This window comes from Crocodylus siamensis, chromosome 5 (assembly GCF_052110815.1).
Source record: "Crocodylus siamensis isolate JL-2025a chromosome 5, ASM5211081v1, whole genome shotgun sequence".
Lineage (NCBI taxonomy): Eukaryota > Metazoa > Chordata > Crocodylia > Crocodylidae > Crocodylus > Crocodylus siamensis.
Genome location: NC_143399.1, coordinates 58,305,098 through 58,322,240, shown reverse-complemented (window position 1 = coordinate 58,322,240; position 17,143 = coordinate 58,305,098). Strand labels below are relative to the sequence as shown.

Genomic DNA, 17,143 nt, shown 5'->3' with positions numbered 1-17,143 from the left:
CTTCTTCCATAGACCAAATTCTATTTGAGTAAACCCACTGATACCAGTAGGGTAATGAATGTGTGTAAAGAGAGAAGTATTTGGCTCATAATTTACAAATTAAGGCTCTGGCTCTGAAAATACTTGCTGCTAAATGCTATATGTGCAATTGTGAGTAGCACAACTGATTTCAATAGAACTACTCAGGTGCTCTCATTATGAAGTGTTTGCAGTATTGGGGCATAGGTGGGCTGATTATATGAAGTGGTTTTTTTCAGTTATCAACACACAGTTTCAGAGACAGGTTAGCTCCTTGCTGATTATGCCAACATTCTTCTTTCCCTCCCCTCCGTCTCCCTCTGGATTTTTATAAGAAAACATAAAGGACAACATAGATTAAAAATCATATGATCTTGTCTGAATTTATAGACATAAAAAATCTCAGAAGATAATCTTGCAAGTTTCATTGGAATTTACCCCTTCAGTGCGTTTTTAAAAATAATTTTGCCATTTTGACATGTTCTCCCAGCACTTACATAGTATTTGTCAGTAAAAGAGAAAATTAGTTATTATATCAGTCTAAGATTTAACATATGCCATTGGATTGTCATCACAACAAAAAATCATAATGCTAGGAGCTGCTTAAACTATGTCATATAGATATGTTGAACAAGGGGTCAGGATTGCCTATGCAAATGTTCTTTATACTTTGGAACTTCAAGGCTTTTCGTAAGTCTGTCAGTATGCTTTTAAAGTAAGCTTGAGTCACAACTGTGTTTTACATGCTTTGATATGAGGCAGGTGAAACCCACAAAGAGAATTCATTTTAATAATAGCATCAGTGCTCTTATTGTGGTAGGCTTTCTTTTTGTAAATTTTACAATATTGTTTTATTATATTTGCTATGTATTTGTGTATTTAAAAATATGGATAACACCTCCATGAACTAAAATGAGTGCCTATGGAATTGAGGCATATATAACAAATAATCTACCCCTACATTGAGAAGCAACTCTCTCTGTTATTCCAAAGGGATTTCATGGTATCAGGTACTTTTTAATGTGAATTGAGTAGCACAATCTATCTCCATATCTTTGGCAAAAGATCAATATTTATAAGATGGCTGGATATATTTTTTCTTTGGTTTAATATTGTAGCTAGCATGACTGACAGGCATAACTAAATTAGAATGCTCTAATTACCATATAATCATGCTACTCACTGAGCTCATGCAAATAATACGCAAAATTATTGTAATAGTAGATCTTAATTTCTGGTCACAGAAGTTCTGAATAATTAAAGGTATCTTATTTATATTTTTGACATGGTAGTGAAAATCCCTCTTGAATTTTCATTTTTTCTTAGGAAAGTGAGGGGGAGATGTTCAAAAGTATTTGATTTAGGAGCTCAGGGGAATATTTTCAAAGGTACAGTGGCAGCTAGCCTGGACCTCGTATTTACACTTAGACTTTCAAATAAGAGTTAGGTGCCATTTGTACTTTTTGGAAATCTGTTCACTCAATCCCACTGACTTTCAGTGGGACTTGTGCTCCTAAGTCACATAGACCCTTTTGAAATCCAAACCTGCTGGGTGATATTTATTTGATGCTGATCCAATACCCATTGAACTTAATGGGAACCCTAGCCTGATGCATCAGTCTTTGTAAGTGTGAGTAAACAGCATTTCATAGCTTAAAAAGTCCAACAACAAATCTCCTCTTTTATTTTGTTCAACATAATAAAATCATAATCCTTAATGAATAATCATAGATCTATTTTTGCACCATACTTAATGAAGCAAAAATAACAAACAGCTATATTCAAAATAAATGAAACATTAACTTAAATTTGTTATTGCTGTTGTTCAGAAAGTTTCCTCCTTGGATATTTTTCATTCTTCCCCATTAGTCTTCTTAGCATAATGAAAAAAATAACTAGAATATATTGGACATATCATGCTGTGATAAAACAACAAGGAAACACATTCTAACAAAGAATGATAATGTTTTACTGCACACATTTTTTTCGGGGTACGTTTTTTTTTTTCCTATTTTCTCTTAATTGCTGTCTTTCAGAATTGTTTTCCCTACATCAGTGCTTCCAAAATTTACTAGTCAACTGTTGGTATCAAGATTGTAATTCAAATGCATGCTTCCCTAGAGCAAAGCTCTTACAATTCTATTTATTCAAGATTTCTTAAGAAAAGTTGATGTAATCTTTGCCTTCTTATTTTTTGACAGTCTCTCCAGAAGGAAAGCACTCCAGTAAAGCACTATCTGAAGAATGCAGGTTACTAGTTAGTAGAGTTGATATTCTGAAGTCAGAGGGAATGAGTTCAAACTTTGAGAAAAGAAAACATTGCATAGTTTAAATGCAAAAAAAAATAGGTAAATTGGCATCAGCAGGCCACCTGGTTTCCTTCTGTATCTACGCGTTTCTTTGTTACTAGGATATGTAGATTGCTGAATTTAATCACCATCACTATTTGGCTCAACCATTCCTCATAATTTAATAAGATTATTCTTATTTTATTTCCTAAAGGTCTTCAGGTCATCCTGCCTGAATATCTTCAGGAGCGTTTTGTGCAAGCAGCTCTGAGCTATATTGCTTGCAATTCTGAGGGGGAATTTATCTGCAAGGACAATGATTGCTGGTGTCAGTGTGGCCCCAAATTCCCAGAATGCAACTGTCCATACATGGACATTCAAGCCATGGAAGAAAACCTGCTTCGCATAAGTGAGACCTGGAATGCTTACAACAGCGAATTTGAAGAGTCAGGTGTGATCTTTTAAAATAATTATTTGTGTTTTTGAACATCACAGCATTAACACTATAGAATGAGTAGTCTCTTAGAAGTCACTGGGATTACTCATGTGCTTAATATTAAGCACATGCATAAGTGTTTTGCTGGATCTGGACCTTAATGATCATAAGTCCTTGATCACAAATGGATAAATATTGCTCCTGCTTTCAACAAATATGAAGAGCAGTTGAATTAGTTTAGTATTTAGGTAAGTTGTGGGATTTGGGAATATTTATTTTTTGTATGCTGTGGAACCACCTCTTCAAGGTCTATATTTCCCTGGTAATATGAAGGGAGTTAGAAGCTGTGGAGGCAGATCAGGATTGGCTGATTCACCATTACATGGATATTCTGGTCTTTCCCTCTGCATCAGAAATATAGTAAAATGGGAAGAGTTGTTACACTCCACTTCTGACCCAATCTTAGGATTTCTCCTGCATTTTCCTCCAAGTGGAAAATATTCCAGTGGAATACTTAGCTTGACCACCTGGGACTGGATTTTCCCATAAATGAATTTGGAGTTAATGATTCATCCATGTCAGAATTGGCATTCCACTTGTTTTTCCTTGAAATCACATGTGTACTTAAACTGGATCAGTCCCAGGTAGTCCCTCACCATATTTTATACCATGCTGACTTTCTTTGAAGCATCAAGGTTTGTTTCACACATCATTTCCCCACTTCCCATTCTCAGGACTTCTGGTCCCATAGAGGATGAGAACTGCAGGTAAAATTGGCTTCTGCACAACTGTTTTCACAACTCATTCACTCAGTAATATCAGTAACAGCTGTCTAGCCATATGGCGGGAAAAGTAAAGATAGCCCAGTGGAGCTGGAAAAAATCAGGAAGAAAAAGAGATATGAGAGAGGTAAAGAAGTAGTAGAAAATCAGGAATCATAGAATGAAATAAAATGTATAACAAAAAGATGTATTTGGAGGGATGACAAGAAGTGCAGTAAAAAGGAGATACAAGCAAGAACAACAGGAAAATATGGGACGAGAGAGAGTAAACATTAAAATGCTAGAATGTAAATGGGAGCCATTTATATGCATTACATTTTCTGTATTCACTGTTGTATTGCAAAGTGCTTTGATTTCTCAATGATCTGTCAGAATTAATCAAGTCTGGGATTTTCAAAGAAGCGTAAATCACTTTCAGTGGGGTGCCTAATTCTCTTAGACCACCTTGAACATTTTAATTTAGGTTTCTAGCATGTCTTGCATGCTAGATGTCTTGCACCTAAAATGAGTACAGCAACCTTTTGTTACCTCTGCTAGAGGGTCAGGAAAAAACAAACAATGATTATATAAACACTCATTCATGCTGGTTTTGATATTTTTGTGTGCAGAAGCCACATTTTGTGCGATTATGACATTTTGCCACCTCCATACATTTCTGATGTCATGCTTTCACTCACAGCACTGTAAATCAGTGCAGTTGTGTCATACCTGCTAAAAAGACAGTTTTGCTTATCCATTTTTCAGCCTGTGCAAATGGGGATGGTATTATTTAACAATTAAAGAATGTCAGATGAAGACATTCACTAATGGCAAGTCTGTGCATGTTACTATCTGAAAATATTTTGGGGTTCTATCCATCTACAGCTATTGATATAGATTTGATCTACAGGTGTCTGTATTTATATCAAGCTTTTATTGTAAGGAGTATCTTGTTTCCTGGGGAACAAAGTTGATCGAACAGCTGAATATGACAACCTGATGCATAGTAGATTTTCTTTGGCTCCATCTCCAGTTCCCTGGTGCTAGTAGGGAGAGCAAGACAGTTTGTTTAAATGAAATCCCACACAATTATGTTCCATACTCCTGGATATTCTGCATTCTTTACCTCTGCAGCAATAATGCTCTTAGACATCATGAAGATGATGATATTTTCCAGAACAAAATAGATGTTTCTAAAGATTGTTACGCCTCACCAGAGACTTTCTTTGCTGATTATAATGTGTGTGTGTGTGTGTGTGTGTGTGTGTGTGTGTGTGTGTGTATATATTATGGGGGGGCAGAGAGAGAGAGAGATGAATACAACAATACACAAATTACCAATAACATCTAGAGGGCATATCACATTTCTATCAAATACATTGGCACTGTTTCACATCTAGGAGGACTTAGCTGAAGCTAGGTGGAACTAAATAAAATAAATCTTTGATTACATGGAGAACAAACCACTTTGAAGCACTTCTAACAGCTTATAACATTTCTCTTCATTAAGGTTCTCTCTCTAAAGATTATTTTGACATTCTGCAGCTTCTGCTACAACTTTTGACTACTTATGTGGCACAGTGCCCTTTCTATCAATACCGAGAAGAAATTCAGTTGGAAGAAATTCAGCAACCCGTATAGATGTGGGCTCTTTGGGCATTTATACATGTGCTTCAGGAGGTGATGGGTGAGGGATGGGGGGGGGGCACGTTTCAATTAGAGCAGCTCTGAGAGATACTCTTATTAATTAAAAAGATACTCTGCTTTAGTTAAAGCACCCCCACTGCCATTTTCCAGTGTGGGGACACTGATACACATGATGCTGGAGTCTGGTGGAATGTGATAATTAATTATGTTCCAACGCGCTGTAATTACAGCCCATCAGAACAGCCTCCCTGCATGTGTATAGGCACCCATAGGTTTTAATCTTCTGTACCTGGGCCAAAAAAGAAAAAAGAAAAGGAAATTGTCTGCAAGATAAGAAATAAGTAAAATTGATGCATTCACGAATCGCATATTCTCACAGCATATTTCATAATATAATGCTGAGGAAAAAATTGATATACCAAAGCTGGTCCACGCTTAAAAAAATGGCTCTTCCAATATATTAAATTTTGGTATCAATTTGCATAACATCAGTTTAAATTATTATGATATTTTGGTCTTTGTTACCAGCATAAATATAATTAATAGTATCTCCATTAAATCACTTCCCTTTTTCTTTATATTTGTTTTAACAAATATAAACAATACATAATGGGAAGTGAGAGATGAATTCCAAAGGCAGAATTATAAGTAATCCTCAACCTTACATTTTCTACATTGTTTGACTAAAGAAGTCTATTGAAAAAGAAGGACAATGTAGGTGAAATGTTGTTTTGTACCTGGAACTCTTTGTGTCATGGGGAAGATGATATGACATTTGACAAAAGATTTAGTCATACCCCATAGAACCTCCACTAATTGCAGAATTGTAGTACTATTAGAAAAGGTCTCCACATAGAAAAGTTATACAGAGTCTGTCAGCATCTTTCCAAAGACTTTGGTTATAATGAGATTTTATGAATGCTTTGGATGTTATGAAATATTAAAGACTTATTTGATACACATTAGTAGCGCATTTCAACAAAAACTGTCATGAGGCAAGAAACTGTGTTACACAGTTTACGTCTAATGTACATCTGGTAAATATGGACAGTTTTTCAGTCCCATTTAAATGAGTTTGTGGGCCTAATAGGTTCATAGACCTTTTGTCCCCCCCCCCCCAAAAAAAAAAAGAAATTATAAGTTAAATGTAAAAGACTGACAAATAGTGGAAGGGGAAGGAGAAAGACGATATTTTTTTCCAAGGTCATATGCTACATCTGTATCAAAATAACTAATAAAACTCAGGCTTGCTTATTTGTAGCAGGAGCACGAGCCACTAGATAGCCCAACCTCTTGCTTTCCTTCTCCACAGGAATGATATTTGTTTATTCTTGTCCACTTAGACACAAATACATAAGGCAGAAGGCAGAGTAAAGGTACAACTTATGGTCTAAATGGAAATTTAGTGTGTTAATTTTCTGGCCATTTTTACTTTCCATTTTCTTTCCTTACCTTAAATATGTAAGAAATGCATCTTCAAATGAAGAGACAAATTCTGCTATCAGATCTGTTGATCCTGTTGAGTTTCACCTAGCTCTTATACATGTATTTGGAGTCAGAACTTGTCCTAAAGAAGCAGAATGTAAACTTTTTATATAGATGTCTTGTTCAGTGTCTAAATTATGTCTTTTCTGTTGGTTTCAGATAAAATAACTGTGGGGTAGATTTTCAAGGGCAGAAATGGCAGTACAGTACTAACTTCCATTTGAAATCTTTGGGTGTTTAACTTCTCTATATTAAATCTTCCTTTAGCTCTCCAGTAATGGGAAGAAATGTTTTAAGAATGTTTTCTCAATCCTACTATACTCCCTCTGCCCCTGTCTCCTCCCCCCACCCCCGCAAAAAAGAAGAGTTGTATATATTTCCTTTCTAGATAGTTTCTGAAGGCCTGGTTTGTAAAGATGCACACATTGAGATATGTGTAGAGTTAAAGATGAAATCTGTTGCAAATATTGCAACTGCAAATACAGACATTTTTACTATATAACACATCCGTTGAATGTATAAAAAACCAGCTGGTAAACAGAGTGACATTAAATGCACACAAAAGTAGATAAGTAAATATTACACATATAACTATATACTTGGGCTAGGGACAGAAATTACATATAAACCAGTTTAAGTATTTGGAAACTGGTTCAAATCTATAACACAACAGAAGTTCGGAGCATATCAGCTGATTTCAAAATGGCCAAAACTGGTTTAAGATAAACCTGGGTGGATATAGTATCAGACTTAGCTGATTTAGGTTAAATTGGTTTATTGAATTTCTGTCCCAAAGCCCCTCCAGATTTAATTTCATTCACAGTCCCCCAGCATCCCAGGATGCTTTGCATCTTTTCTGCAAACTGTCCCTCACAGGGCAGGCAGGCTAGCCTTGGCCCAAACTATCCACTCCTGCTGAGCAGAAAGGCATTCTCTACTGCCCCCTGGCTTTTGGCTTGAGTCACTGCAGGCATGTGGCTTCATTTCTGGAATGAAAAGTGAATGTCTGTTCACTTACTTTTTGGTTCAGTCTACACAGCTTAGACTAACCTGTGACGATTGAATTAACTCAGTCTTCGGCTTTTTGACTGACTGTATTTAGCTATATACAAATATAACTCATTTCTAGAAATGGGGACTTTGATATGCATTCAGAATTTTCCTTGAACGCTTTGTAGCAAGCAACATTTTCTCTCATTAACAATTATGACTTGAGATTTAGTGACCAAATTACATTCAAAATGTGAATTAGTGCATTCATTACTATGTGTATGTTTCTTTGATTCATTCTTTTCTGGTACCTTTCAAGACCTTGAATACTATTTTGATCAATGGAAACTTTCAGCAGTATGTTACTTCTCTAACAATGACTTTGGCTAGCATGTTATTATGCTAGGTACCCTCCAGAAACACATACTTGAACAAAATTAGCTCTTTGATTTCACATAACCTCTTAATGTCAGAGTAGGTGCTGAGTTTTCATGCAAATAAATGACAATAGAGCTGTTTTAAATTGCTTACTCTGAGCCATCTGTTTATTCTTTATCATATCCTATATTCACACAATTGTATATTGTAGCCTTCAGACATAGCTATAACTCTTGCAATATGAGCCGCTGTTTTATTATCCAACACCAATACTGAAGCCATATATCCAAAAGTAGCATATTTGATTAGGCACTTGGTAATTTAATATGCTTAAGTTAAATCTTCCTTGAGAAAAATGTTATGAGAAGCTCTGATTATTGACTCTATAGTTTGAACAAGAAACTTTTGATTGAATTTCATTTATATTATATTTCTGTACAATGAACCTTGAGGCCAGAAGAGACCATTAGATCATCTATGTCTTGAATATCATAGACCACTACATTTCTCTAAATGTCAGAAAGAAAACAAAGAACAAAGAAACTGGAGGCCCACTTCCCCAATACTCAGGGTAAGATATTAATGGACGATAATAAAAAAAAGAACAAAGCTGCTCAATTTTCACTTTTTGTAAGTGTTCATAAAACAAAGAGCCAAAAAACCCAAACCAAAACAAAAACAAAGAGCCCCTGCAACCAGACAGATAACACAACTGATCTAAAGAAAAGAGAAGAGAAAAGAATCACAATAAGTAAAGGGTATATCAAAGACCTTTTGAAAAAGTTAAATAGATTTAAGTTTGCAAGATGTAATGAAATTGATTCCAGGGTTCTGAAGGAACTGGATGAAGAAATCCTGGAGCCAATTGTAACAATATTTGCATCATGGATACAAGGAAAGATCAATAAGATTGGAGATGGTTGACATAACTCCATCTTTAAAAAAAGGGAAAAAGACTTGGAAAATTATATGATAACTTGTGGAATTATAAAATGATCAGGCTGGCATAAATACATAGAACGTTACTAGATAGAGTATTTAAATTATTGATATATAAACACCTGGAGCAAGAAGGAATGATCACTAGCAGTCTACATAAATTTAAGAAGAAATCCATATTAACCCAACTTGATGTCCATGTTTGCCAGAGTACCTACTTTTGGAGGTGAATGGAGCAGAGTGGTCATAATATACTTGCCCTTTAGTAAAGGGTTTTGATATAGCCCTACATGCTATTCTCCTCTGTAAACAGAAAGTATGTTGGCTAAACAGAATTACTATTAAATGGATATATAATTGGCTGAAACACCACAGGCATAGAGTAATTATAAATGGATCAATATCAGAATGAGAGGAAATCTCAAGTGATATATCATAGGAGTCTGTTTTCAGTCCAGTGTTATTTTACATTTTTATTAAGAATTTTGATGTGGGGAAGGAGAACTTTAACTTTAGAAGGAAGGCTTGCATACACTTTGATGGATAGGATAAGAATTTCATAGGATAACTTGGCAAATGACTATAGACAAAAATATGAAATTGGACATAGACAAACGTAAGGTCCTATACCAAAAGAATAAAACTAAATGCACAAAGATAGAACAGGAGATGATTGGCTAAGCAGAAGCATTGCTGACAGGGATTTAGGAATTTAACTGGATCACATATTCAACATGCTTCAATGTGATGCAGTCAAAAAATACCTAATGAATTTTTATGCTGCATTAACATACATATTGTGGATAAATAAATATATATTGTTTTTAAGACATAGGAAACAATAGCACCACTCTACTCGGTGCTGCTTAGGCTTCAGGTGAAGTATGGAGTACTTTACCATCTGCATTTCGGGAAGGATATAGAAAATACTGAAGGAGATCCAAAGGTGAGTGGTAAATATAATTAAGGTGTTGGAATTAAAGCTATTGAACAAATGGTTGAGAAAACTAGGTAGTTTAAGAAAAGGAGAAGAATGGGGACATGATAGTGTTCAAATACTTGAAAGGCTGCCACGAGCAAGAGGGAGAACCATGATTCAGAGGGCAGAACACAAAACGTTTGAAAAGCAGCAATGCAGATTTAGATTCCAGCTAAAAAAAAATCCTAACTTATAACAACATCTTGTATAACAATTTCTTTTTCAAACCACTGAGGAATCATATCAACAACAGGAAAAGCTTTTCGGAAAAAGACAATGTTATTATTTTCTTTAAAAAAATCATGACAAGGATTGATGAAAAGAAAAAATATAATTATGCATGCTAAAGTGGGTTACTCCATTTTATTTAAACAAAAAGTATAGCAATATGTGTCAGTTAAATCTTTACATCATACTATGTGTTTTAACATAAAAAAATAAAAGGTACAAAGATCTGGACAGCAGGATAGTTGTAACGGTTGAAACCATGATATATCAAATCAATTTGTTATGTTATTTATTATAATGCTTTGAAACTTATAAAACAAACCTTTTCTATGTAGCTATCTATTTGCATGTAATGTACACATACAACTTGTTCTCATCCTATATTGTGTTCTTCCCCCCACCAAGTGCTTATCTGTTGATTTTACCTTAAAGAAAAAAAACCCAGACAAACCCTAGTTGAATATCTTGTTTTGAAAGACCTGGTTTAGGGATAAGCCTACAAAGAATTATAGGAATTTGTCAGAGACAAAGCAGAAACCTCCCCCTTCAATCCCCGCTCCCTATTGTTTAAGCCTAAACGTTTTTAATGATGATTTACTTCTCAGTGGGCGTATCTACTATTCTGTTGTGCCAAAGCCATGCTAATGTGTTAGTGCTTAGTAGAATTAGTTTACTGAATATTAGTGTTTCTAAAAATGCATGTACCTTTTAGTTATTACAGGTACTAAACTTAATGTCCAGTAATTATGGCACATCAATCCATGTGTAGATGCACCCAGTTTCTCATTGACATTATGATACGTTTCTCTTATAGACCAACCCAGTAAGAAGTGGATGAAGCTTTTTTCAGACAACTGAATAATTGTGATTACCAGTAGCATAACTAAGGAGGGACAACTGGGGCATCTGTCCTAGGTACCACTTTTGTAGGGGGGCGGGTAGGGAGGGGCAAAGGGGTGCAAGAGCAGTTATCATCATAGCAGTGGATGATTGTACCACAGTAATCAGTGCAGCAGGAGCTGGCACCACCCTATGCATCATGGCTGCCTGGGTGTGGAGCTGCCCTGCTATGCCTTTATTAATGACCAACACAGAAGGGTACAAGCAATCCAGAAATTCTCAATTTAGTGCTAAAAAATAGGGAAGAATTGGTTGATAATATGAAGGCAGAAGGCAGTTGTGTTATAGTGACAAGGAAAGGAAAGGAGAGCAACATTGTAAAGAAACTGTACTTCAGAATAGCAGACTAACCAACTCACATGGGAGCCAAGTCTGAGTGGAAAAACTGTCTAAAAGAACTGGGTATACGTAAAAGATATCTTGAGGCTATCCTGATGCAAAGAAATGATAGGAAGTGCAGCAAAAAACTGGTCTGGCTAAACTCAGTGACCTGAAATTCAAAAAAGGAATCTTACAAAAACTGGAAACTTTGTTACTAGGGAAAAGCACATGAGTGTTGCATAGACATATGCAAGGAGGAAAATCAAGATGACAAGAGATGCAGCCTTCAGGGCAAATAAATGCAACAAAAAAGCATCCTAAAAGTATCTTAGAAGAAAAAGACCAAAAAAAAAAAAAAAAAAAAGTAAGTCCTTTATGAACAGTCGTCTCATCGACAAAAGGTGCTGACTGCACAGTAGCTCATTACAACTGTGCAGTAGTGTTGCATGGCACAAAGTGTGGAAATGATGCTACTGCACAGTAGTAATGAACTACTGCACAGTCAGAATCACATAAACGCTGGTCAACAATGCTACTGCACAGTCTAGTTACTGCTTAGTCATTAAGTACTTGTATACACAAGTACTAAATGACTGTACAGTAACAACTGTGCAGTCAGCATCTACAAACTGTGCAGTCAGCTGGCTACAAACAGCTGCACTGGGCTCCGGACCCCAGTCATCAGCTATGTGCCGGCAACAGGGGAGAAGCTAGGGTTGTGCTGCCTCAGGTTGCTCCCCCACCATCTGCTCCAAGGTGCACATGCACCCGTGAGTATGGAGCTAATGCTAGAGCCCAGAGCAGATGTTTGCAGCCTCCTGGCTGCAACTGGCCCAGGCTCTGGTGTTGGCTACAAAGGACCAACTCACAGGATCATCATAAAATTTTAGTTTATTGGACAGATGCAAAAGTCAGATCATAAACCTTGGGGCTGATCTCCTCACACGCACACATTTATGCACACACACACACACACGCACACAGTAGCTTGCTATGAACACTAAACACTGATGTCAAGATATACCTATCCCCAAGCACTGGAGTCCACTGCTGATGGTCAGTTGAGGCTTCTTTCAGTGCGATGTTGCTTCAGAAGGGGGCTGCTAGCTGGCCCTTCTGGCTGGGCAGGCAGGGTGCTGGTCAGGTCAGAGAGGGCGCTATTGGGGGTCATTCTTCATTGCCTTTTATCTCTCTCTGACAGACTTTGGTGACTTCACAATTTTTGGGGTTACCCAATCCAGGGGTCATTGACCTCGTGGGATGTCCCCCTTGGTGGTTGCTGGATGGCAGCTGTCATCCCCAGGGGTCACATCCCCAGTTATATGCAGTCTTGGGAGTCCCTTGATAAAGTTTGATTAATTCACTGCTGTGATTAGTTCAAACCCGGGGTTGTGTACCTTTAACAGTGAAGTTTCAGGGAGTTCCTTGCTCTGTATTGATCCTTTTCTCTCCTTAGTCTGTCATTTCATAGGTGTTAATTGCTTCTCATTAGCTTGTTATCTTGTCTAGCTACTGTGTTTCACAATCAAGCAAGATTCATTCAGGGACCTGCTCCATACAGAGAAGCTGCGGTTTGATTCCTGCCCTTGCTTACATGGTACAACTTACTTTTAAGCTTAAAGTACATTTGTTACAAAGTTAAAAAGCATAGGATATAAAACATAAAAGGTTCAAATGCCATGGCACATGCAAGAAATAGACCAAATACAATGGTGGGAAGGGGGGCATACTGCTGCAGAATTCTATTTTATACCCATTAAAGCATCTACAAACTATATATTTTATTACAAGTACACCTTATAGTCTATAAAAATAATAAAAATATAATAAAAGAAGATGAGGGAGGGAGGAAGAAAAGGTAGAAATGAGAAAGCAGGCCCAAAAGGGGGCAAATACTGCAAAGGGGGCTTTTTGCCATATGGAGGGGCTTTATATTGGATGGGAGGGCAGGCAAAAAAAAGCTTTCTTCCTCCACTGGGTAGCTGCTGCCAACCACAGAGCCTGGTCTGCTTGCAGAAGGGCTTGCAGCTACCAAGGCACCTGCTGGGAGCAGCCTGGGCTTTGTGGCTGGCAGAAGCTGCCTAGAACCTAAGCTGGCGGTGGTGTGTTGAGCAAAATGACCTCACAAGCCGTGCTCGGCACACGTGCCAGGGGTTGCTGACCCCTGGTTTAACATTAAACTGGTGCCAAAAGTAACATGTTCTCAGTAATGGAAACCAAAGAGGAAGTTGATTAAATACAGTCTACATTGAGCGCAACTGTAAAACACATAGCTCACATTAGGCAACTTACTAATGGGAACCCACGACTAATATAGATTAGTGCATCCTAACTGAACTAGATATGTAGTAGAGCCCACTGAGTGCAGTCCCCCTCAGCACCAACTCTTTTCCAAGTCATGGTGAATCACTACATTGCATACATTTCAACTGCCTCTTCATTTCCACGGCTAAACTTTCTTTACCATTTCCAGTGATTCCTGATTTTTCACCAGCCTTAAATGTCTAGCAAACATCACCAAACAGGGCCTCAAATGGGTCAACCAAAATCTTTATGTCATTCCCTCTCTCAACCTGTTGCATTTGATTAGTATGGCCCCACTCTCCATCAGCTGGAGCCAGACCAGACTGCCTTGCACCTTATCTGCATATACATTTTTGAAGGATCCCAGGACTTATGACAAAAACACTGATTTCCCTTCATGAGTGGGAGTTAATTGGCACATGAATACTTTGTGGGTGTATCTGGAGTACACACACTTACTGAGCAGTGCTGAGTTGTGGGGGTCACCATGGCTTGGAATGCTGATGACACTGCTGGGGCCCAATTAAGTACATGGCAAATCCTGAGCCTCTGGCTTTGGATTAATATTATGCATGGCTTGTACTATATACTACTGTCTAAAAATGTGTTAATGGAGTATACATGCTAAAACTTGCAACTGCTTTTAAAAAAGTTGAAATACATAAATTCTAGATGAACTAAGTCTATGAGTAGATATAGTACAAAGTCAGTGTTTTCAAATGTGTACCTTCTATGTGCTCAGGGTCTGATATTAAGGGCGGGGGGATGGGGCTTCTGAAGAAAAAAGTTGGGGGAACAGAGGACAAGGGGTGAAGTTGACCCTCCTCACCCCAGTTTATTTTCCCTGCTGTAGCAGTGGGAAGAGGACATATTCAAGGCAAAACTCCAATAATTATGTTTTTATTCCTGGAACATTGTAGCAAATATACACATTTTCCTTATATAGAATCTAAGTATAAGGTGGGGTCATTCTATATTCAAGTGAATATGGTATATAACGTTGCTTTCTATCATGCCACTGATGTGCTACAAAAAAGAGTAGGGACATTTATTTGTGTCATCATAAAAATTTGGTGGCTGGACAAAGGCATAAATCGTGCCCATCTTTAAGGAACGAGAACCACTCTAGTTAAAGCTCCCGCAGCATCTTGTGTATTCAGTGTCTTATGCTTTAGAATGGCAGCAGGCATGCTTTAACTAAAGCTCATCGAACAAACTTTAGTTAAAGCGGCCCCCACCACCATTTCAAAGCATTGGGATGCTGAATACATGTGGTGCAGGGGCTGCTGGAGCATTCTAATTAGCATGTCCCAGCAGCTTCAATTAATCATGTCTGCTCTGTGTGCTAATTAGCACACATCAGAGCAGGCATCCAAACGTGTAGTTGCCCAGACAGAGTAGTGGATATAATCAGGGGTGTGCGACACAGGCCCTATTCAATTCAGATTCGGATTTGGCCCAAATCAGGGACAGTGATATGATTAGTTGATTCAGATCGCTGTCCCTGATTCAATTTGGCCAAAGCTGAATCTGAAGATTTGAAGCTGATTTGGAAAATCAGTGATTTGGACATAGACACAGCTTTAAAAGTTTTTTCTACATACCTTGACATAGCAGGCGCAGCTCATGATCACTACAATGCTGAGGCACAGGGAGCATCCCACCAGAGTGCAGGGGCACCCTCCATGTGCTCGGTGGCAAACCTGGAAGTAGACCAGAAATACTTCCAGTCCACTTCGAGGTCTGCTGGGGTGTGTGTGGGCTCCCCCACCCCCAGCTCAGCGATCGGCCACAAGGGGACCCTGGATGCATACCCCCTCTCCCCCCGCATGCTCCCCAGCAGACCCAGAAGTGGACCAGAAGTGCTTCTGGTCCACTTCTGGGTCTGCTACTGAGAGTGCTGGGGAGCCCCCCTGTGTTTCTGTGGGACACTCTATGTGCCCCAGCATTGCAGCATTCACAAGCCCCTGCTACCTAGAGGCATGTAGAAAAAACATTTAAAGCTGTCTATATGTCCAAATCTCTGAATCTTTCCAAATCTCTCTGAATTGCTTCATAGGGTTCTGATTCTATTCGGAGAAATTAAAGAGTCCTCTGATTTGATTTGGATTCAGAGATTTGGCCAGGGACCGAAGCTTTGCACAGCCCTAGATGTAATATATCTTAACTTTAGCAAGGATTTCAACACTGTCTTCAATGACATTTTCATTAGTAAGCAAAGGAATGAATTTGAAATAAAACTACTGTAAAATGGATATGTAAGTGGTTGGATCATTGTGCTCAAGGAGTAGTCATCAGTGGCTCAGTGCCTAATTGGGAGAAGCTATTGAGTGGGCTTCCTGTCCTGTGTCTAGTACTGTTTAATATCTTATTAATGATTTGGAGGATGGGCATGAGTGCACTTAGCAAATTTGCAGATGACACCAAGCTCGGTGGAGTTTATACCACTTTGCGGGATAGAATAAAGATTCAGAAGGATTTTGATCAACTGGAATGCAGTCCAAAATTAACCAAATGAAATACAGTTAGGACAAGTGCTACATCCTACATGTAAAACAAAACAATCACATGACAAATATAAATTGGAAAATAATTTAATTTAGGTTGGATATAGGTTTAGACAGCTTTTGAATTATAGGACTGTATAAACATTGGAATAGATTACCTAAAGATATCATCAAATCTCTATCACTGGCAGTTTTAAAGTGTTGATTAGAAAAATACTTGCTTAGAGTGGTTTGGGTGATCCTGCCTCAAGCAGGTCCTTTCAGTCCTATTGTTTAATAATATTTTTATAATGAATTCATAAGTATGGCGCTGCAAAACTTTCCTGTTACAAGCATGAAGTATAGTTATTGAAATACTATAAATAGAAGTAGCACATGTGCATACATGTTGGATGGATAGCTTTACTACCTAACCTGGCCTAAACCAAGCCACAACATTTTTTTATCAGATGCCCATGTAAGTAAAGTAGGAAAAAATCTTTTTAATTAGATTTCTAATTTCAAAATTAGACATGAAGTAAAGATGGTTCTATAGATGCATATTTTCCTGACTGGAAAACACTTTGAAAACAAAGGCATGCATAGATTTAAAGTTTGTTTTCTGTAAATACTCTTATATCTGACTTTGAAATCTACTGCACACAGATCATTTTAAAATACTCAGTCTCTCAGTGTCTGCAGTAAGCAAAAGCAGCATAAACATATTAAAAGTCAATTGATATTAATACTTCAATAAATATTTGCTGAAAATATTTTCATTATGTGCCCAATCTCCATCATTGCTATGATTGAAATGTATTAGTTGAGCTGCTTTGCTTTTTATATGTTATTTTTCCCTAAGTCTTTGAATTCACTGGATTTAGGCTTCATAAAGAATGTCTGAAACATTTCATAATTCCTTAATAACTGCTAGATTTCCTGCTGCTGAGGGCTGATGCATTTTACATCCGGTAATATACAGT

The 17,143-nt window shown here is 37.6% G+C and overlaps 1 protein-coding gene across 2 annotated transcripts in view; it reads left to right on the top strand.

Annotated features, from left to right (window-relative positions):
* BRINP3 (BMP/retinoic acid inducible neural specific 3) overlaps positions 1–17,143 on the top strand; it is a 340,223-nt gene that overhangs the window by 245,966 nt on the left and 77,114 nt on the right. For both annotated transcript variants that reach the window (XM_090048817.1, XM_090048818.1), the window contains exon 6: positions 2,521–2,757. In XM_090048817.1, coding sequence (XP_089904943.1) covers positions 2,521–2,757 — 237 coding nt within the window. The remainder of the gene's footprint in view (positions 1–2,520; positions 2,758–17,143) is intronic.